The sequence below is a fragment of the Giraffa tippelskirchi genome, chromosome 5, assembly GCF_054371585.1.
Source record: "Giraffa tippelskirchi isolate mGirTip1 chromosome 5, T2T-mGirTip1v1.2.pri, whole genome shotgun sequence".
Taxonomy (NCBI): domain Eukaryota; kingdom Metazoa; phylum Chordata; class Mammalia; order Artiodactyla; family Giraffidae; genus Giraffa; species Giraffa tippelskirchi.
Window position 1 is genome coordinate 74,348,208 of NC_137279.1, and position 18,413 is coordinate 74,366,620.

General features: G+C 38.0%; 1 protein-coding gene across 4 annotated transcripts; it reads left to right on the plus strand.

The window, feature by feature from the left end:
* The first annotated feature begins 88 nt into the window (after window positions 1-88).
* On the plus strand, window positions 89-13,703 carry FAM72A (family with sequence similarity 72 member A). 4 transcript variants are annotated; one of them, XM_081492051.1, is made up of 5 exons: window positions 89-411; window positions 869-1,048; window positions 3,300-3,377; window positions 8,573-8,697; window positions 12,217-13,703. In XM_081492051.1, exons 2-5 carry the CDS (start codon window positions 897-899, stop codon window positions 12,309-12,311), a joined length of 450 nt encoding a protein of 149 aa, XP_081348177.1. In that variant the 5' UTR covers window positions 89-411; window positions 869-896; the 3' UTR covers window positions 12,312-13,703. The 4 variants fall into 4 exon arrangements, with proteins under 4 accessions (XP_081348177.1, XP_081348178.1, XP_081348180.1 ...); XM_081492052.1 differs by having other exon boundaries at window positions 216-415; XM_081492053.1 differs by lacking the exon at window positions 89-411 and having other exon boundaries at window positions 814-934.
* The last annotated feature ends 4,710 nt before the right edge of the window (window positions 13,704-18,413 follow it).

The window sequence follows — 18,413 nt, forward strand, 5'->3', positions numbered from 1 at the left end:
GACGGGGCCAAGCTCTACCAACCAGCAAGCCGAGTTTTATCTAGGCACCGTTACTGGGGCGGGGCGTCGGCGTTCCTGGCCACTGAGATCGCCTCAGAGGCCAGCTCCCGAGCCTTCCAATGCGGGACGTGGGCGAACTCTAGTTCTCCCAATCGGTGCGCGGCGCCGGCCGATTCAAACTGACAGCGGGTTGGAAAGGCAGAGAGCGGAAGAGCGAGCAAAAAGCGACGTGTGCTGTGGCAGAGACCCCCAACGCCGACCGAGGGCCCCGCAAAGCGACCTCTGCCCCACCCAGCCGACAGCCCCCCGCGCTCTGGAAAGACTTCAGGGATCGGCGGGGGCCACGAGGGAAAGCTGAGGGGAGGGAGACGCAGGAGGAACGACGCGAGAGCCCGCACGCTGAGGGCTGGGGTCTGTGCCGGGAAAGAAGTGAAGCCGGGGTCTCGCGAACTGGCAGAGAGGAGGAGGGTCGTGGGAGGGTTAGGGGATACCCACGCTCGCCTGTGGGAAAAACTGAGGGGGTTTCTGAATCCTGAGGAGAGGGGAAAGATTTCCACAGAGGAGACGTGGGTAGCCCCATATCCGAGAGAGAGAGGAATCGGAGCGCTCCGAGCGAGGGGGCTTGAGTAGGAACCTGTAGATAAAAGAGCCTGTCAGCGAGAAGCTAAGGGAATTGCAAAAGGAACTAAAGAACAGACGATCCTTCAACGAGGAGGACAGGAAAACTGTAGAGAAGTTCCCCGAGGCATCTTGCAGTTTGCCTGCTCCCCACTTCAAATTGCTCTCCCTTACCCCCGAAGGTTAAAGAGAAAGCCAAGATTGTTGCTTCTCTGTTCCTACTCAATAAATATTACTTTTACCCTCGAAGGGGAAAACAGAAAAGCTTTCGAGACGCCATGTCTACAAGCAGCTGTAGTTTCAAGGACCGTCGCGTGTCTATCCTGTGTTGCAAATTCTGTAAACAAGTGCTCAGCTCTAGGGGAATGAAGGCTGTTTTGCTGGCTGACACTGAAATAGACCTTTTCTCTACAGACATCCCTCCTACCAAGTAAGTCATGCTAGTGGCGGGCAACGGTAGCCTTTAACTAAATGGGAAAAGTGTATGGCTTGAACCTCTTGGAGTCAACAAGGAGGTTATCATTTCGGTGTTCCAGCCACTCCCAGCAGTCTGATGATCCCCTTGGAGTTTAACTAAGGGGGTAGACTGTCTGGACAAAGTCTGTGGTTTAACCAGAGTGGTCAGTCCTGATGTAATGTTTCTAGTTCAATTATAGTCATGTGATCCCTTAAGTTGAATCCCTGGCCCTACCCAACCATCCTTTCACTGGATCAAGCCCATGACTGAGAGGCTAGGTAATTTAAGCAAGATTCTCTGTACTGCTGGAGAAGAGAGATCATTTAAGTTTTTTGTTTTTATTCATAAACTTTTACTCCAAAAAACATTTCCTAGTGTTCTACCTTTGTTTTGGCGGCGGGGGGGGGGGGGGGGCAATGGGCATGCTGAATCAGATCTATTGTCCACCTAATTCAATACTCTTTCCTTGTAATCTCCCTCACTCTGAATGAGCAAGACATACAGATCTTTATGGGATGAAATAAAGACAGCCCTAAAATAATCTGTGTCTCCCATAAAGCCTACTTTAGATATTATGCATTTGTTTGCATACTTAAATCCTTTAAATTCTGTTTTCAGTCACTACCCAGGTTTGGGTGTAGAATCTTTAAGAATTTGCTTCCTATTTGGAAAAATAGCCACTTTATTTGATTTAAATATACCTTTTTCTAACTCAAAAAGGTACTTTCTATAGTCAACACGTGTGTGCCTTTACATGGTTTTCAAGATATTACTCTTTATTGAAACTTCGTCACGAAAGCAAAGGAGAAATTATCCAAAATATACATGGACAGCTCTTCTTTGGACACAGAGCCAGACGAAACACACCAATAAACAGAATACTTTAAAAAGAATTTCATGATGATGATAGAAACTTTTTAAAAAATTAAATATACTCAAAGCTGTGAACTTTTCCTCCCTTGAAATCTTATCTGCATTGGTTTGAGTGTGGTCATGCATAATGGCAAAGCCAAAGGCCCTCATTTAGTATAAATATAAGTGGATTATTATAACTACCTCTGTCTGTGTGTGTATGTGTTGCAAAAAGAAAAAGCACTAGACAATAAATCTGGACCCTACTATTGCAAAGTTTCAGTGATTTGTCTAGTGCTTTTTCTTTTCAGTAACACATACAGAAACAACAGTTTTAAATATTAACCCATTCGTCTTTGCAATAGCTATGGTAAGTATAGAATAGTTATAAGGAGGGCTCCGATATGTGAATTGTTAATACAACCAAGTGTTTCCTCTTTACTACTCTTCCATGTAGGGCTTACAATGGTATTGGATTAATGTACTAAGATGTGTGTGAACCAATGAATGCATAAGATTTTTTGAATGGAAGGTTTGTCATATTTATAGTGAGCTCACAAATATTTATTTACCCTTGCAGCATATACTATAGTTCTCTTACAATTTCTCTTAGTGTCCCTTTAAGCTCTTTGAGTCTTTAAAATTCATGCTAAATCACAATCAAAAGTACATATTGTAGCAAAGGTAGGGAAAAATTGGAACCCTAGTGCACTGTTGGTAGAAATGTGAAATGATGCCACTACTAGGGAAAATAACATGACAATTCCTCAAAAACTTGAAAATAAATTTACCATATGATCCAACAATCCCACTTCTGAGTGTATATTCAAAAGAATTTAGTGCAAGATCTAGAAGAAATATCTGCACACTCAAGTTCTTATTGTTCGCAATAATCAAGATGTTGAAGCAGCCCAAATGTCCAGCAATGAATGAATAAACAAAATGTGGTATATACATATAATGAAATATTATCCATCCTTTAAAAGGAAGGATATCCTTCCTCTTATTTGCTACAACGTGGATGGACCTTGAAGATGTTATGCTAAGAAAAATAACTCAATCACAAAAAGACAAATACTGTATTATTCCACTTATCTGTGGTATCTAAAGTAGTCAGATTCATAGAGACAGAGAGTAGAATGGTGGTAGCCAGGTTCTGGGGGAAGAGGGAAATGAGGAATTGTTATTTAATTGGTGCAGACTTTCAGTTTCGAAAGATGAATAAAGCTTGTAGATTTGTTGCACCAAAAAATGTGAATACACTTATGAACTATCCACTGAAAAATGGTTAAAATAGCAAATTTTACTTTATGTCATTTTCTCAACATTCTTTTAAAAGTAAATTTGACTATCTCTAAACTTTTTCCTCTAGTGCAGTGGACTTCATTGGAAGATGCTATTTCACTGAAATCTGCAAATGTAAGCTGAAGGACATTGCATGTTTAAAATGGTAACGTGTGGCAATATTCCAAATACCCCTGGGTTTGGGAGATGACTGTTGACACTGAAGCACAGAGAAAGGTTCAGTGGGCTGCATCAAGCAGTGGTTATCACCCATGCAGTGAACAGGTGAAAAACCATTTGTTACTTAGAAATGTCTTTTAAAAGAGTCTTATGACACTTAACATTTGTATATGACTTTACAATTATTTGAAGTGCGTTAACAAATACCTGCTTTAACTTTCAGAAAATGGTAGTGTAGTTTCGGGGGTGGGGGAAACACTTAGATTTACAGTAATAAAAGTCAGGTTTGAGCTCTACCCTCTTGGCCCTACCCTTATTCCCTTGAATAACTGTCTTAAACCTCTGAACCTCTGACTTTAGTAGTTTTAGCACTCAGAAGTGCTAGAGGAAAAGTGCTAAAGAAGAAGTCTTCTTGAGATAAAAATTAAAATATTTTTGTATTTATCTATAGAGTTGTGAAGATCAAATGAATTATGAATGCTAAAAGACTTGGTAAACTATAAATTACAAGTCAGACGAAAGCTATTACTATAATTTTTTGAGAGGCAAACGGACTTGAGTATTATTAATCCTATGGGATTAAATCCTAGGGAAAAAACAGATGAGATTTTCTCATTTAAATAGGATTTGGATTATAAATTTTAATCATTTAAATTAACAAACTCTTTTTGTGTGGTCATGACTAATTTCTTTCATTTATTCATTTAAACTATATATTGAGGTCCTACCATGTGCTCATCATTGTTCTAGAGGCTGAAATTCAGCAATAAAGAAGACAAAATCAAAGGCCTTTGAACATTATATTCTGGTTGGAAGGCAATCAATCAATCAATAAGATATTTAAATAAATAAGATCTTGAATAGGGTGGGAAGTATTCCAAAGGAAATAATAATAATAAATGATGCAGAATAATAAAGGTTGAGAGAGTGGGTAAGAGCTATTTTAGATAACATGGTCAGGGAAGATAACACTGGAATTGAATCCTAAAAAATGAGCTAAGATGAAGCCAAAGGAAGAATGTTCTAGGCCAAGGGAACAGCCAAGGCAAGAAGAACATATCAACTAATAGAAAAGACAATGTCCAGTGTGGCTGAGACATTGTGAACATCAGGTGAGAAAGTTTGGGTAGATTAGAGATGCGCTCAGAATCCAGATAGTCTAGAGCAACACCATCCAATAGAAGTGTGCAAGCCACATATGTAATTTTAAAATTTTCAGTAACTTCTTTTTATACTTTATAAAAAGTATTTTTATAAAGAAGAAAAGTATTCTTCTTTATAAAAACAAGTGAAATTTGTTTTTAAAAAATTTTATTGTTTTTACACTGATGAAAGAAATCAAAGAGGACACAAACAGATGGAGAAATATACCGTGTTCATGGATTGGAAGAAATAATATAGTGAAAATGAATATACTACCCAAAGCAATCTATAGATTCAATGCAATCCCTATCAAGCTACCAATGGTATTTTTCACAGAACTAGAGCAAATCATTTCACAATTTGTATGGAAATATAAAAAACCTCGAATAGCCAAAGCAATCTTGAGAAAGAAGAATGGAACTGGAGGAATCAACCTGCCTGACTTCAGGCTCTACTACAAAGCCACAGTCATCAAGACAGTATGGTACTGGCACAAAGATAGAAATATAGATCAATGGAACAAAATAGAAAGCCCAGAGATAAATCCACACACCTATGGACACCTTATCTTCGACAAAGGAGGCAAGAATATACAATGGAGAAAAGACAATCTCTTTAACAAGTGGTGCTGGGAAAACTGGTCAACCACTTGTAAAAGAAAGAAACTAGAACACTTTCTAACACCATACACAAAAATAAACTCAAAATGGATTAAAGATCTAAACGTAAGACCAGAAACTATAAAACTCCTAGAGGAAAACATAGTCAAAACACTCTCCGATATAAATCACAGCAGGATCCTCCATGACCCACCTCCCAGAATATTGGAAATAAAAGCAAAAATAAACAAATGGGACCTAATTAAAATTAAAAGCTTTTGCACAACAAAGGAAACGGTAAGCAAGGTGAAAAGACAGCCTTCAGAATGGGAGAAAATAATAGCAAACGAAGCAACGGACAAACAATTAATCTCAAAAATATACAAGCAACTCCTGCAGCTGAATTCCAGAAAAATAAACGACCCAATCAAAAAATGGGCCAAAGAACTAAACAGACATTTCTCCAAAGACGACATACAGATGGCTAACAAACACATGAAAAGATGCTCAACATCACTCATTATTAGAGAAATGCAAATCAAAACCACAATGAGGTACCATTTCACGCCCATCAGAATGGCTGCTATCCAAAAGTCTACAAGCAATAAATGCTGGAGAGGGTGTGGAGAAAAGGGAACCCTCTTACACTTTTGGTGGGAATGCAAACTAGTACAGCCACTATGGAGAACGGTGTGGAGATTCCTTAAAAAACTGGGAATAGAACTGCCATACGACCCAGCAACCCCACTGCTGGGCATACACACCGAGGAAACCAGAGTTGAAAGAGACACGTGTACCCCAATGTTCATCGCAGCACTGTTTACAATAGCCAGGACATGGAAGCAACCTAGATGTCCATCAGCAGACGAATGGATAAGGAAGCAGTGGTACATATACACAATGGAATATTACTCAGCCATTAAAAAGAATACATATGAATCAGTTCTATTGAGATGGATGAAACTGGAGCCTATTATACAGAGTGAAGTAAGCCAGAAAGAAAAACACCAATACAGTATACTAATGCATATATATGGAATTTGAAAGATGGTAATGATAACCCTATGCGAGACAGAACAAGAGATACGGATGCATAGACATCTTATGGACTCTGAGGGAGAAGATGAGAGTGCAACATTCTGAGAGAATAGCATTGAAACATGTATATTATCATATGTGAAACAGAACACCATTCCAGGTTCGATGCATGAGACACAAGGCTGGGGCAATGGGATGACCCAGAGGGATGGGATGGGGAGGGAGGTGGGCGGGGGGTTCAGGATGGGGAACACATGTAAACCAATGGCTGATTCATGTCAATGTATGGCAAAAACCACTACAATATTGTAAAGTAATTAGCCCCCAACTAAAATAAATAAATTTATTAAAAAAAAATTTTGTTGTTTTTAATTTATGTTTGGCTGCACTGGGTCTTCATTGCTGCACATGGGCTTCCTTTAGCTGCAGCAAGAGGGGCTACTCTCTAGCTGTGGTGTGCAGGCTTCTCACTGTGGTGGCTTCTCTTGCTATGGAGCACAGGCTCTGAGGCACACTGACTTTAGTAGTTTTAGCACTCAGCCTCAGCAGTTGGGGCTCATGAGCTCTAGAACATAGGCTAGGATTTGCGTCTTGTGAGCTCTAGAGCGTGGCCTAGTAGTTGCAGCGCACAGCTTAGCTGCGCCACAGCATGTAGAATCTTCTGGACCAGGGATTGAACCCATGTCCCCTGCATTAGCAGACGGATTCTTTTTTTTTTTTTTAGCAGGCGGATTCTTAACCACTGGACTACCAAGAAAGTCCTGAAATTAATTTTATTGGATATTTTACTTAACCTAATATATCCAAAGTATTATCATTTCAATATGTAACTAACATAAAAAATTATTGAAATATTTTTACATTCTTATTTTTTATTCTTAGTCTTTGAAATCAAGTTTATTTTTTATACTTCCAACACATTTCAATTCAGGCTAGCCAATTCAAGTGCTCAGTAGCCACATTTTGGATAGCGCAGATCTACACTTTGGTTTGGAGAAGGGATAGGCTACCCACTCCAGTATTCTTGGGCTTTTCTTGTGGCTCAGCTGGTAAAGAATCTGCCTGCAATGCGGGAGACCTGGGTGTGATCCCTGGGTTGGGAAGATCCCCTGGGGGAGGGAAAGGTTACCCATTTCAGTATTCTGGCCTGGAGAATTCCCTGGACTGTATAGTCCATGGGGTCCCAAAGAGTCGGACACGACTGAGCGATTTTCACTTTCACTTTCAAACTTTGGTAGGAAAGGTTTTGGATTTTTATTTTTGGCCAATGGAAAGCCATTGAAGGAGTTTTGATAAGGGAGCTAAATGATATGAGATGTGCCTACAAGAATGTTAGCTCCATGAACACAAGGACTTTATTCCTAGCACCTAGAACAGTACCTGACACATAGTGGATGCTCTGTAAATATTAGCAGTATGAGTGGATGAATGAATGAATATGGGTGGTAATTAAAGCTGTAAAATTTATTCTTGTAATATAGCCCTACAAATAACTGTCAGTCTAATGCAAGAACAGCTTTTGCTTTCATTCGTTTGCCTTTCAAGAAGATTATGATTAAAAGACATGTTTTAGGTAGACTGGTACCTTTTATAGTATTTTTTGTAGGGCATTGAAAAAATGACTGACTCACATTTCATAGGATGGGAACAAGCTATAATAGGAAGTTTTACAACTCAAGGTATAAGCAGTTCATGTTGTCATTTAAAAAACAAAACACTGCTAGCTAAAATGTTCCCTGTATATTCAGTCTACTTAAAGTGTTCAGATAGGGAAGAAAAACCTATGGAAGAGTGAGGTATTTCTAATAAGGATAACCCTGGAGACAGCAAAAACTTTTGCAACTTTCTCTAGAAGCTGTGGATTTGCTTCATTCCTGAATTTCTTCAAAAACACTGAGACTAAAATTAGAGCAGCCAGCTTGTGTTCAGTTTTCATGGGCTCATGCTGTCTTCCTACTCCTCCATCTGTTGAAACAGTTTTTAGGTGCTGGCATGGAGCTGGAACATATAAGAACCCAACTTACCATAGTCCTGGGGAGAGCAAAAACCTTTCATCCACACATCAGGGTTTATTTAATGCATTTTGTCGTACAGCCCATCAAATTTGGACTAATCACAAGCTTATGGCAACTAGAAACTAGCTTGTGAAGGGACAACACATAAAACAATACTAACAAAGAAATTGAGAATATGTTACTATTATTTCATTTAAGACTACTTTCCCACTTGATAGTAGAACTCTAACTATTATCAGAGTAACTCCTATCCCAAAGATCCCAGCAAAGGAGGTTGTTAGGAGGAAAAAAGATCTTTATATGGTCTGTCTATTCACATTAGCACATTAAAAAGTTTGCATGGTCGGATATTACCTTGTATCTAATAATATTTACTTTCCTTTTAGTGGGAATATTGTAGGTTATCACGTGATTGTTCCATGTTGTTCCTGCCTTCTTTCCTGCAACAACGGACACTTCTGGATGTTTCACAGCCAGGCAGTTTATGGTATTAACAGATTAGACTCTACTGGTAAGAAACAATTAATTTAATTCCTGTAACATTTGTCTATCAATATTTGAGTGAACCTCTCCATAGATCATTTCAGGATCCCCTCTGAGACTTTCTCACCTGGGTTGTATCTACTAGAGTAGAACTTCGAAACTTTAATCCCAAACATTTGCTTATGGAAACAAATACTAGCCAAAACTCACTGCATTTCTGTTTTCAACATCATATTTAAGAGCCTCAAACTTGGCTGGATTTCTTGGTCTTTTAAAATTAATATTTTAATTGCTCTAAATTGCTGCTTTGATATTTAATATGGCTCCAGAAAATTTTGGAATCATTTAGATTTGACAGCCAATTGTATGTATGTGTGTGTGTGTGTTTAAGACAAGGGAAGAGGCTAGGGTCATTGGGAGCTGGGAGGAAGGATAACTAGGTAAACTGTATTTGGTAATGTTGCTTCAGGATAAAAATAGACATTTTGACATCTATATTAATAAATTATGATGAAATTTTAGTCAAGGAAAATATTTCATACCAATGCGTTGAACTGCTTGTTCCATAGGAACATACACAACAAACCCTTAAGGTGCATCTACACAATGCATTTCACATTGTCTGCAGCCTTTCAGTTTGCTGTGGACGCACGTTCTCAGTGTCTAAGATCTGCTTGACACGACATACCACATTGAGTTTACTGAGACTTTTTTCAGTGAGAACTAAAGTTTATAGAAGTTTAGTTTACAGAACAAGTTTAGATAATTTGACCATCTAAGTTGGCATTCTCAGGTTTTTAAATGTATGTTTTAGTTTTCTTCAGAACTTAAAATACACTCTTTTTTTTTTTTTAGAAGTATGATTTGCCTTCATAGACTACGAGATCTTGAGTTGTTAGCTAGGTTGTCAGGATCTTCAAACCTTTCAATTATGCTTGGGTTTTTATAGACTCTTTTTTTAAAAAAAATCACCTGACATTCATTTGTGACTCTCAACCCATCATTTGGAGGCCTTAATTTAAGGCTCTAGAATGTTAAGAAGGCCATTTTTGAGTGAAGACTTCTCTGAACTCCCCTAAGTGAGATATAGGCTCCTAATTTAGGCCTCCAGTTTTATATTTGTGTTGCTCATGGAACACATTAAAGGAAGTTTCTGCTTTGATACTGTTTTTCCTGCTTCATAGAATTCAAAACACGGGGTGGAGGTTTTTCAGTTTTGATTTACTTTTTAATATTGGTCAATTTTTCAAAGAGAAAAGCCCAGCATTCATCCATTTGCATTGAATCTAATCCATGAGAAACAGATGTATCAGAGGATTTCCTTCCTCCTTCTTAACAGAGAAAGGAAGGTGCTGCTTCTGTCAGATCCAGTCTCTCAGTTTATTTTTTCTCCTTTGAACCAATTGTGCTGAGCCACTCATGTCTCTTAGTATTGACTCCAACAATATCAAACTTCTCCTCTGTAACCCTAATATTATGATTTGAAGGAAGATTTTTCTAGACAGTTCATATAAAGCAGAATTGCTCATGGCATTGCAGCTGTCCTTGAATCACCTGAATCAGCAACATCAAAGGAATCTGTATACAAGCTTTATAAAATTCTAGAATGTTTAGACTGAAAGGGCCCCAGAAAGTCTATGTTCTAGGTTAGCCTTCACATCTAGACCTGATTTCCTGAGACTCTCTTGAGGGGGCTTGGGAGACCTCAGTTCAGATTCCCTGAAATTGGCAAATGCCCTCCAAACATAAGTTGTGTTCAGCTCTCCATTTACCTTTATGCATTCTAATTGTCCCTTAGATTTCAGCCTAGAGATTCCTTACTATCCTTTCATCTGTTCAAAAGCAAAACATCATTCATTCTTGGGGGAAAAGAAGTGCTTTTATTGTAAATGATTCAAACATACAAAAATTATATAAAATAATATGATAGACATCATTATGCATCAAATAGATGCTAATTTCTTGCCTGGTTAAGTTCCAGTATCTTAACCTAGAGAGACAGTTAATTGTTTTCACTGTTTAACACCGTAGCAGTGCATATCCTTGTGCATGTCTCCTTGGGCACCTGGGAAAAACGGACAGTTAGAGAAAAGGATAAGTGATGGGCTAAATTTAAGATTGTATTTTTTTTTAATTCATACAATGGAATGTCCAACAGAAATAAAAAGAAATGAGCTAAATAAGCTAAATCTACACATATGGACATAGGCAGATCTCAAAAACATAATATTGAATGAAAAAAGCAAATTAGAAGAGATACATATAATACTATACTGTAAAAATTTAGATACACAAAATAATAATGTATATTGCCTGTGGTTATATACATTTGTAGTAAAAATAGTAAACACATCCATGGTATACTGTTAGTGGTGGAAACTGAATTCAAATCAAATCTCCAAACCCTGGCTCATTCCATTCCACCATGTGGCCACTATATCAAGTCAGTGTCAAAGTGTTACTCACTAAGTTGTGTCTGACTCTTTGTCACCTCATGAACTGTAGCCCACTCGGCTACTCTGTCCATGGGATTTCCCAGGCAAGAATACTGGAGTGGGTTGCCATTCCCTTCTCCAGGGCATCTTCCCAGCCCAGGGATCAAACCTGGGTCTCCTGCTTTGCAGGCATATTCTTTACCACCTGAGCCACCAGGGAAGCCCACTGTGTAGTGTGGATATCCAGAGTTGCTGAGTCCTCCCTGTATCCATACTGACAACTGGACCATTGAGATTTGCTTTCTTATTGGCTCTCCAAGATATCAGTTAATAATAATATTTTTTTTCAACTTAGTGCTTTCAAGTTATAATACAATGTGTGTATGTGTCTGTGTGTGTGTTAGTCACTTGATCGTGTCTGACCCTGTGACCCCATGAACTGTAGCTCACCAAGCTCCTCTGTCCTTGGAATTCTCCAGGTAATAATACTGGAGTGGGTAGCCATTTCCTTCTCCAGGGGATCTTCCCAACCTAGGGTTTGAACCCAAGTCTCAAGTGTTACAGGAGGATTCTTTACCATCTGAGCCACCAGAGAAGCCCAGTTCATATTACAACTGGCTCCAACACCCTACTTTTTTAATCAGAAGAAAGGCACCAGCAGCTCCATGCTTGTTGAGGAGATGGGGAAACTTATTCAAGTCCTTCCATGCATCCTCCAAAGAGACATTTAATCTAAAAAGATCTTGTGAGATTCCCATTCTTAAAAGTCATTAAAATAGATTTGAAAATTATCAGTGTAGAGTGATTATGACATAATGTAGCTAGAGGCAAGGTTTGAGTAAATCAACTCCTGATATCTTTTTGAGTTCCAAGATCCTAGAATTCAAGCCCTTAATTAAAAGAGTTTAAAGAATGGTTATGTTCTAGATGTTAGATAGTTTTAATATCTAGGTATCAATCATGTTATTTGCAGTTCATTTTTTATTAGCTTTTCTCTTAACTGCTAACACTATGATTTCAGATAAGAATGTTTACATAAAAGATTTTATATATCTTGTTCTGAGTTGTGACAGTAGTCAGCACAAAATAATTTTATGACCTTTTGTTTTCAGGTGTAAATTTCCTACTTTGGGGCAACTTGCCAGAGGTAGAAGAGAATACAGATGAAGACGTGTTAGATATCTCAGCGGAGGAGTGTATTAGATGACTGTAATTATGATATATTCAATATGTAATATTTTAACTTTTTCCTTTGTAAAAAATATATTAATGGACCAATTTTAAAAATTGTTAGTAAGGATTTGTCAATGATTTCTTTTTTGGGAAGACAAAAATGGAGCATTTGTTGATTTATTTATTTGTTGTCTCAAATTAATTACCTGAGTTTATTGAACCAATGTAGTTCTTTTCTTCTACATCTGCTTCTACTTTTACCCTTTGTCTCTCCACCCCTCTTCCCAGTATAGATGTATTCTTAAATTCAGGTAGAAGAATCTTTTACATGTCGCTCCACTATCTTCCAACCTGGGTGATTTTTTCTTACCGTTAGATGTCAGATGCCTTTAATTTTACATTCCTGAATGCTGTTGCTGCGGCTGCTGCTAAGTTGCTTCAGTCGTGTCTGACTCTGTGCGACCCCATAGATGACAGCCCACCAGGCTCTGCCATCCCTGGGATTCTCCAGGCAAGAATACTGGAGTGGGTTGCCATTTCCTTCTCCAGTGCATGAAAGGGAAAAGTGAAAGTGAAGTTGCTCAGTTGTGTCTGACTCTTAGCAACCCCATGGCCTACCAGGCTCCTCCATCCATGGGATTTTCTAGGCAAGAGTACTGGAGTGGGGTGCCATTGCCTTCTCTGACATTCCTGAATAAGGGGCATTAAATACCCACACCTTTATCACCATGCTTATATGCATGCATAGTCCATGCATATAAACATGCGTATAAGCATGTATATATATTTGAAGCACAGCTGGGAAGTAAAGCTTAGCAGGGAATTTTTAAAAATAAAAATTTGGTTTCCAGAGGTACTGGTTATCACATGTTATATTGGCAATAACTATGTTAATATGGAGCAAGACTTTGTGAATCAGCAAATAAAATAAATTAAAACTCGAAAATGTATGGAGAAATCCTCTTGATTCCTCAGCATGATGCTGGATAAATGAATTTGTCAGAAAATTTTCAATATGTACTGTTGACTAATATTATTTATTTATATTCTTATAAAATCATATGGATATTGTATTGTGAAAGCCATTTAACCTCCATCTTTAAGTTATCCCATTCTCTAGAGCTTTCTCTGTAAATAGAAAATTTTAGATTAGTTGTCTCATCCCAACACTTAAATAGAAAAAAAAATTAGAGAAGTGGTTTGCTGAAGCCATTGTACATTATAAAGGTTTTTTTAATTTTGTTTTGTTTAACTGTATTCAGAACCACACAGAAATAGGAAAATGGGATAGTGTTGGTTTCTTGTTTTATGAACTGCTAAAATCAATCTGTCACCTTAACTTATATTTCAACCAAAGGCATTTTGTCAGTAGTGATACCAACACAGACCAAGTTATGATTTTGTAAATAAAGTTTTGTTCTAAAAATGTCCAGCCTTGTTTTAATTTTTTAATTTTATCCACTTTTCTTACATAAAAATATGGAGAAAAATATTTCTTATTGTAGCCTAAAAACATAAAGTGTATAATATGAGGTAACATTTATTGCATGCTTACCATGTAAGTGCTTTACACATTTAATTCACTTACCATTATTATTTCTTTTCTACTGATAGGACAGGTGAGACATAGAGAAGTTAAGAAGCTTGTCTAAGGTCACATAACCAGTCAGAGGTGTGGCCAGCTTCAAACTCAGACAGCACACTGACTCCAGAGCTCCTGCTCTTAATCTTTATGCTGTTCCCTCTGAGCACCCTCAGACATGACTCAGCTATGATTTTATTTAGCTGGGACACATTCTGGGTAACAACTACCTTGCTCTGTGCCCTAGGTGAGGGCCTCGTGACTAATCAAGGCTGAAGAAACTCACTGGGTCTTAGGGTAAAACTGACCTGTGGGCATTGCATAATCATTTGCTGTATAAAGAGAAAAGATGCTTCAAGAAATGCTGTTACTAGCACTGGAAAACTTTTCCAAAATTCTTTCACCCTGACTATCAGCACTGACAGAAGATCACCAAAAGAACCAAAGAGACGAGTGTGGAACAATTTGGTTTTTGTTTTTTTTCGTTTAACCGAACCTCTCTTAAAGATTTTCTGGAACAAAGTGGCATAATGGATAAGATAAAAGAGTAAACTGATACTACATTATATACTACTTTAGTTAATTTGTTTAATTATAGAAGAAAAGTTTAATACTAGAGTTGAAAATGTGGCAAGTTTAGAATTCAACAGAGCTCATCTGACTTCCCTTCTGCTCATGCTTTCAAAGGCTATGGTTGACTGAGAGGCTCTTTGAAAAGCAAAGCAAGGCAGGGTTTCACTGATTGAAGCAAAACCCGAATGTACTTCCACTCCAGCTGGAGAGTATTTCAAACTACTCAGCTACCTTTTGGCTAACTGGGTTATGGGAGGGCCAGTTCTAAGCCAAAAGTGAATAATGTTTTATCTAGAGAAATATATTCATGACACTTTAAAAAAATAAGAATAAATTACATGCTCTCTGGTAAGACCGAAAAGCAGAATCTTATATGTGGATTTAGCATACACTTTTCATACCTAACATAATTCCCAGGCCTAGAAAATTTATTTACGCTTTGGTCCTCTTCTATTGATAATATTTGAATCAATTCAACAAACCTGTATTATACTCATATGGTGTGCCAAGAATTGCACAATGACAGGCTCACCTATACCCCTGTGGAGTATTCAGTAAGTTTGAGAAAGGAGAGAACCTTGTGAATCTACTTAATAAAAGAGGTGCTTAATGTTCAATGGCTCCATAAACAAAAGAATAATCATTCTGAGTAGTAGGAGAGAATAGAAGTTAAGAAACCTACAGAGAAAAAAACCACTTGAGCCAGGCTTTGAAGCCCATTAGGGGCTTGCCAGCTAGGAAGAGAGTTCTGGGCAGAGAGAGCAGTGTAAATCAATGGACTGGAGTTTAAAAGTATCTAGTTTATTTGGTAAATTATAAGTGGTCCCCTATGCCTTCCAAGAATTGTCAGTTCAGCTCAGTTCAATTGTTCAGTCGCATCCGACTCAGCAGGCCCATAGACTGCAGCCAGGCTTCTCTGTCCATCACCAACTCCTGGAGCTTGCTCAAACTCATGTCCATAGAGTTGGTGATGCCATCCAACCATCTCATCCTCTGTCATCCCCTTTTCCTTCTGCCTTCAATCTTGCCCAGCATCAGGTCTTTTCCAATATGTCACTTCTTCACATCAGGTGGCCAAAGTATTGGAGCTTCAGCATCAGCCCTTCCAATGAATATTCACGACTGATTTTCTTTAGGATTGACTGGTTTGATCTTGCTGTCCAAGGGACTCTCAAGAGTCTTCTACAGCACCACAGTTCAAAAGCATCAATTCTTTGGCGCTTAGCTTTCTTTATGGTCCAACTCTCACATCCACACATGACTACTGGAAAACCATCTTCCTGGGTCAGGAAGATCCCCTGGAGAAGGGCATGACAACCCACTCGAGTATTCTTGCTTGGAGAATCCCATTGTCAGAGGAGCCTGGCAGGCTACAGTCCATAGGGTGACACAGAGTCAGTTTCTAGTATCCTTTTTTTGATGCACTTAACAACTTGACTGTGGAAATTATATTTGTTGCCTATATTCTAAGAACATACATAAATCTTTAAGCCCTGAATTTCTTCTCTTTCTTGAAACATCTGGTCTGCAGTGGGGCACTGCCTTTCTTCCCTCTTCTGTCTTGTCGTTCTTGGAAGCTTGACGACCCTATGTTCTCCTTTCTTGTCATTCTTGAAGTTCAAGGAAGGGGCAGTGAGTCATCAGCTCACCCATTATGACTTTTTTTTTACTCCTTTATCTTTTTTCTCAAGTCAGTTTCTCAAACTCAAACCCAGGCTCTGGTGATGCATCTTGGGTGGGGCCTAATCTTAAAGCCATAATGTTTTGAGTAATCCCTAACTCTAGAAACCAGGTCTTTAAATACTGCTAATCTAAGAAGTTTACCTTACAACGAACTGCTCATTTGACCTCGGAGTCACATGTGGCTGATAAAGAATAGCCTATATTACTTTTCTTTGGTGAAAGGGAAGTGATCATAATACATAAATCATGATATACAAAACAACTGTTATTTACAACAAAAATGGGGAGTGGGAAAACGCAGGAGAGCATATGGATCAAACAGTCTTTCTTCAGTGAAGAATTGCTCGATGAAGGCTTTCTCTATTCTAACATTCATGCTTATAAAAGGAAATAGTTTCTTTTTCTGCCTTTTTTTTTTTTTCTACTTTAAAAGCAGCCTAAACCATAGTTTCTTTCTTGCCTGGTATTGAGTGTATGCCAAATCTACCCTAAACTGCACAGATGGAAAAAATTAGTCTATGTCTGTGGTACCTCTGGGGTTGAATATTTTTAGTACTTAAATCTTAGCTAAAGATTCTTTCTTCCAAGATTCTCTCATAGAATCATTTGATTATCATCCAATGGACAAACTTACTGAGATAAAAATTAATAATATCTGTGTTGTATATCCCTTTATATTTTATTGTGAGCATTCATACACAGTTTAATTTAATCCTCAGGATGATTGGAAGTTACATTTTAGAAATCAGGAAAGAAAACCTTGATCTCAACACTCGGAGAGTTAGAAGAATTTAAACTAGAATCTTGCTCTGCTCATCTTAGTTTCGGATTCTTTCCTACCTCCCTAACCTGCCTTAAACCCGAGGTCTGTTTTTCCCTCACTAGCTATGAAACTTAGGACAAATTCTCTTTCACTCTTAGCCTCAAAACCTAGCTACTTTCATTAGTTAGTCCATCCAACAAATATTTATTGAATACCTACTGTGGGCAAAACAGAAACTGAGAATCCAGAATGAAACCAGGCAAATTCTCTGCTCTCATGTGGAGCTAACATTTTGTTGAGGAAGAAGAGGAAAGTGAATTAACATTTATTAAGGATTTACTGTACACCAAGCACCATTCTAAGAGTTCTACACGTAGCAGCCCTAAGAGGTAGAGGATCTTCACCATACAGTTCAGGAAACTGAAGTGTGAAGACATTAAAGAGCTTGCCCAGTGTCACACAGATAGTAAATGACACCACTCTAAGATTTGGAAAAAGCCAGAACTAGTTAGCTGACTGACTATGTTTCCCTTTTACTTTTTAATGTGGCTGTCTTCCATCTGAGTAAAGTCAAGTTTTCCATCAGGAATCTTCCTATACACATCTTTTCCTTGATAGGTTTTTGATTTAAGTTAGATGGTGACAATAGCATCTCCCTTTTCAGTAAGGGAGACTTGGTATGCCTGTAAATGACAAGAATGCTAATCTTACACACTAGAGAGAAAGAAAAAAAAAAAAACTAGGCAAAACTGTTAATTTCTAGCATTTCTAATTTGGAAACAAAGTCTTTTTCATTAATCCAAATTTTTATCTTACAAGCAACAAAATATCACTAGAGCATAAATACTTGTTCTCTTAACTTTTTTATGTCTCAAATATTTCATAAGAGAAAAGTGAATTAAATGACCATCTTTTGCAAATTGTTCTGGTCTTACTGTTCCTTACATGCTTGCATTTAAAATCTTTTTATATGGAATTTCAGAAGCAGTCTTGCCTCAGATGATCACTACTAGATCTTCATAACAAGATTAAGTATTTATTATGAGAGGAGCAAAAACAGGTATCAAATCCATAGTCAAATTTTGCCTTTTGAGACTTGTAGAAGAGTGGATTGACAAATATCTAAAGATTAATTGGATCTGCCAAATATGGGTACCTTTGAAGTTTGCCCACCAGAATGCATATCTACACCTCCATTCACACAACCTACTCCCTTTGGAAAGGAGCCCATGGTAAGAGTAGGCATATGGGAATGATTCACTGAGGAAAACTGTACCCAGAATATCAAAACAGTTTGCTTTCTATCTCTTATCCTTGCCATAATTTTTCTACCCAAAGGAACCACCTGCTATTATGGCTGTGACACCTGAAAAGCTTTCTGGAGATTGCTCATGTGGGGGTGGATTTCCAGGCTGTTCAGTGGTATTTTAGAAAATGTCTTTTGGAGAAAAATATTCTCAGAGACTGGAACATTGCCTTGTCTTATCAAAATTGCTCTGTAGTCTTGTTCATAAATACGTTAAAACATTGAACTA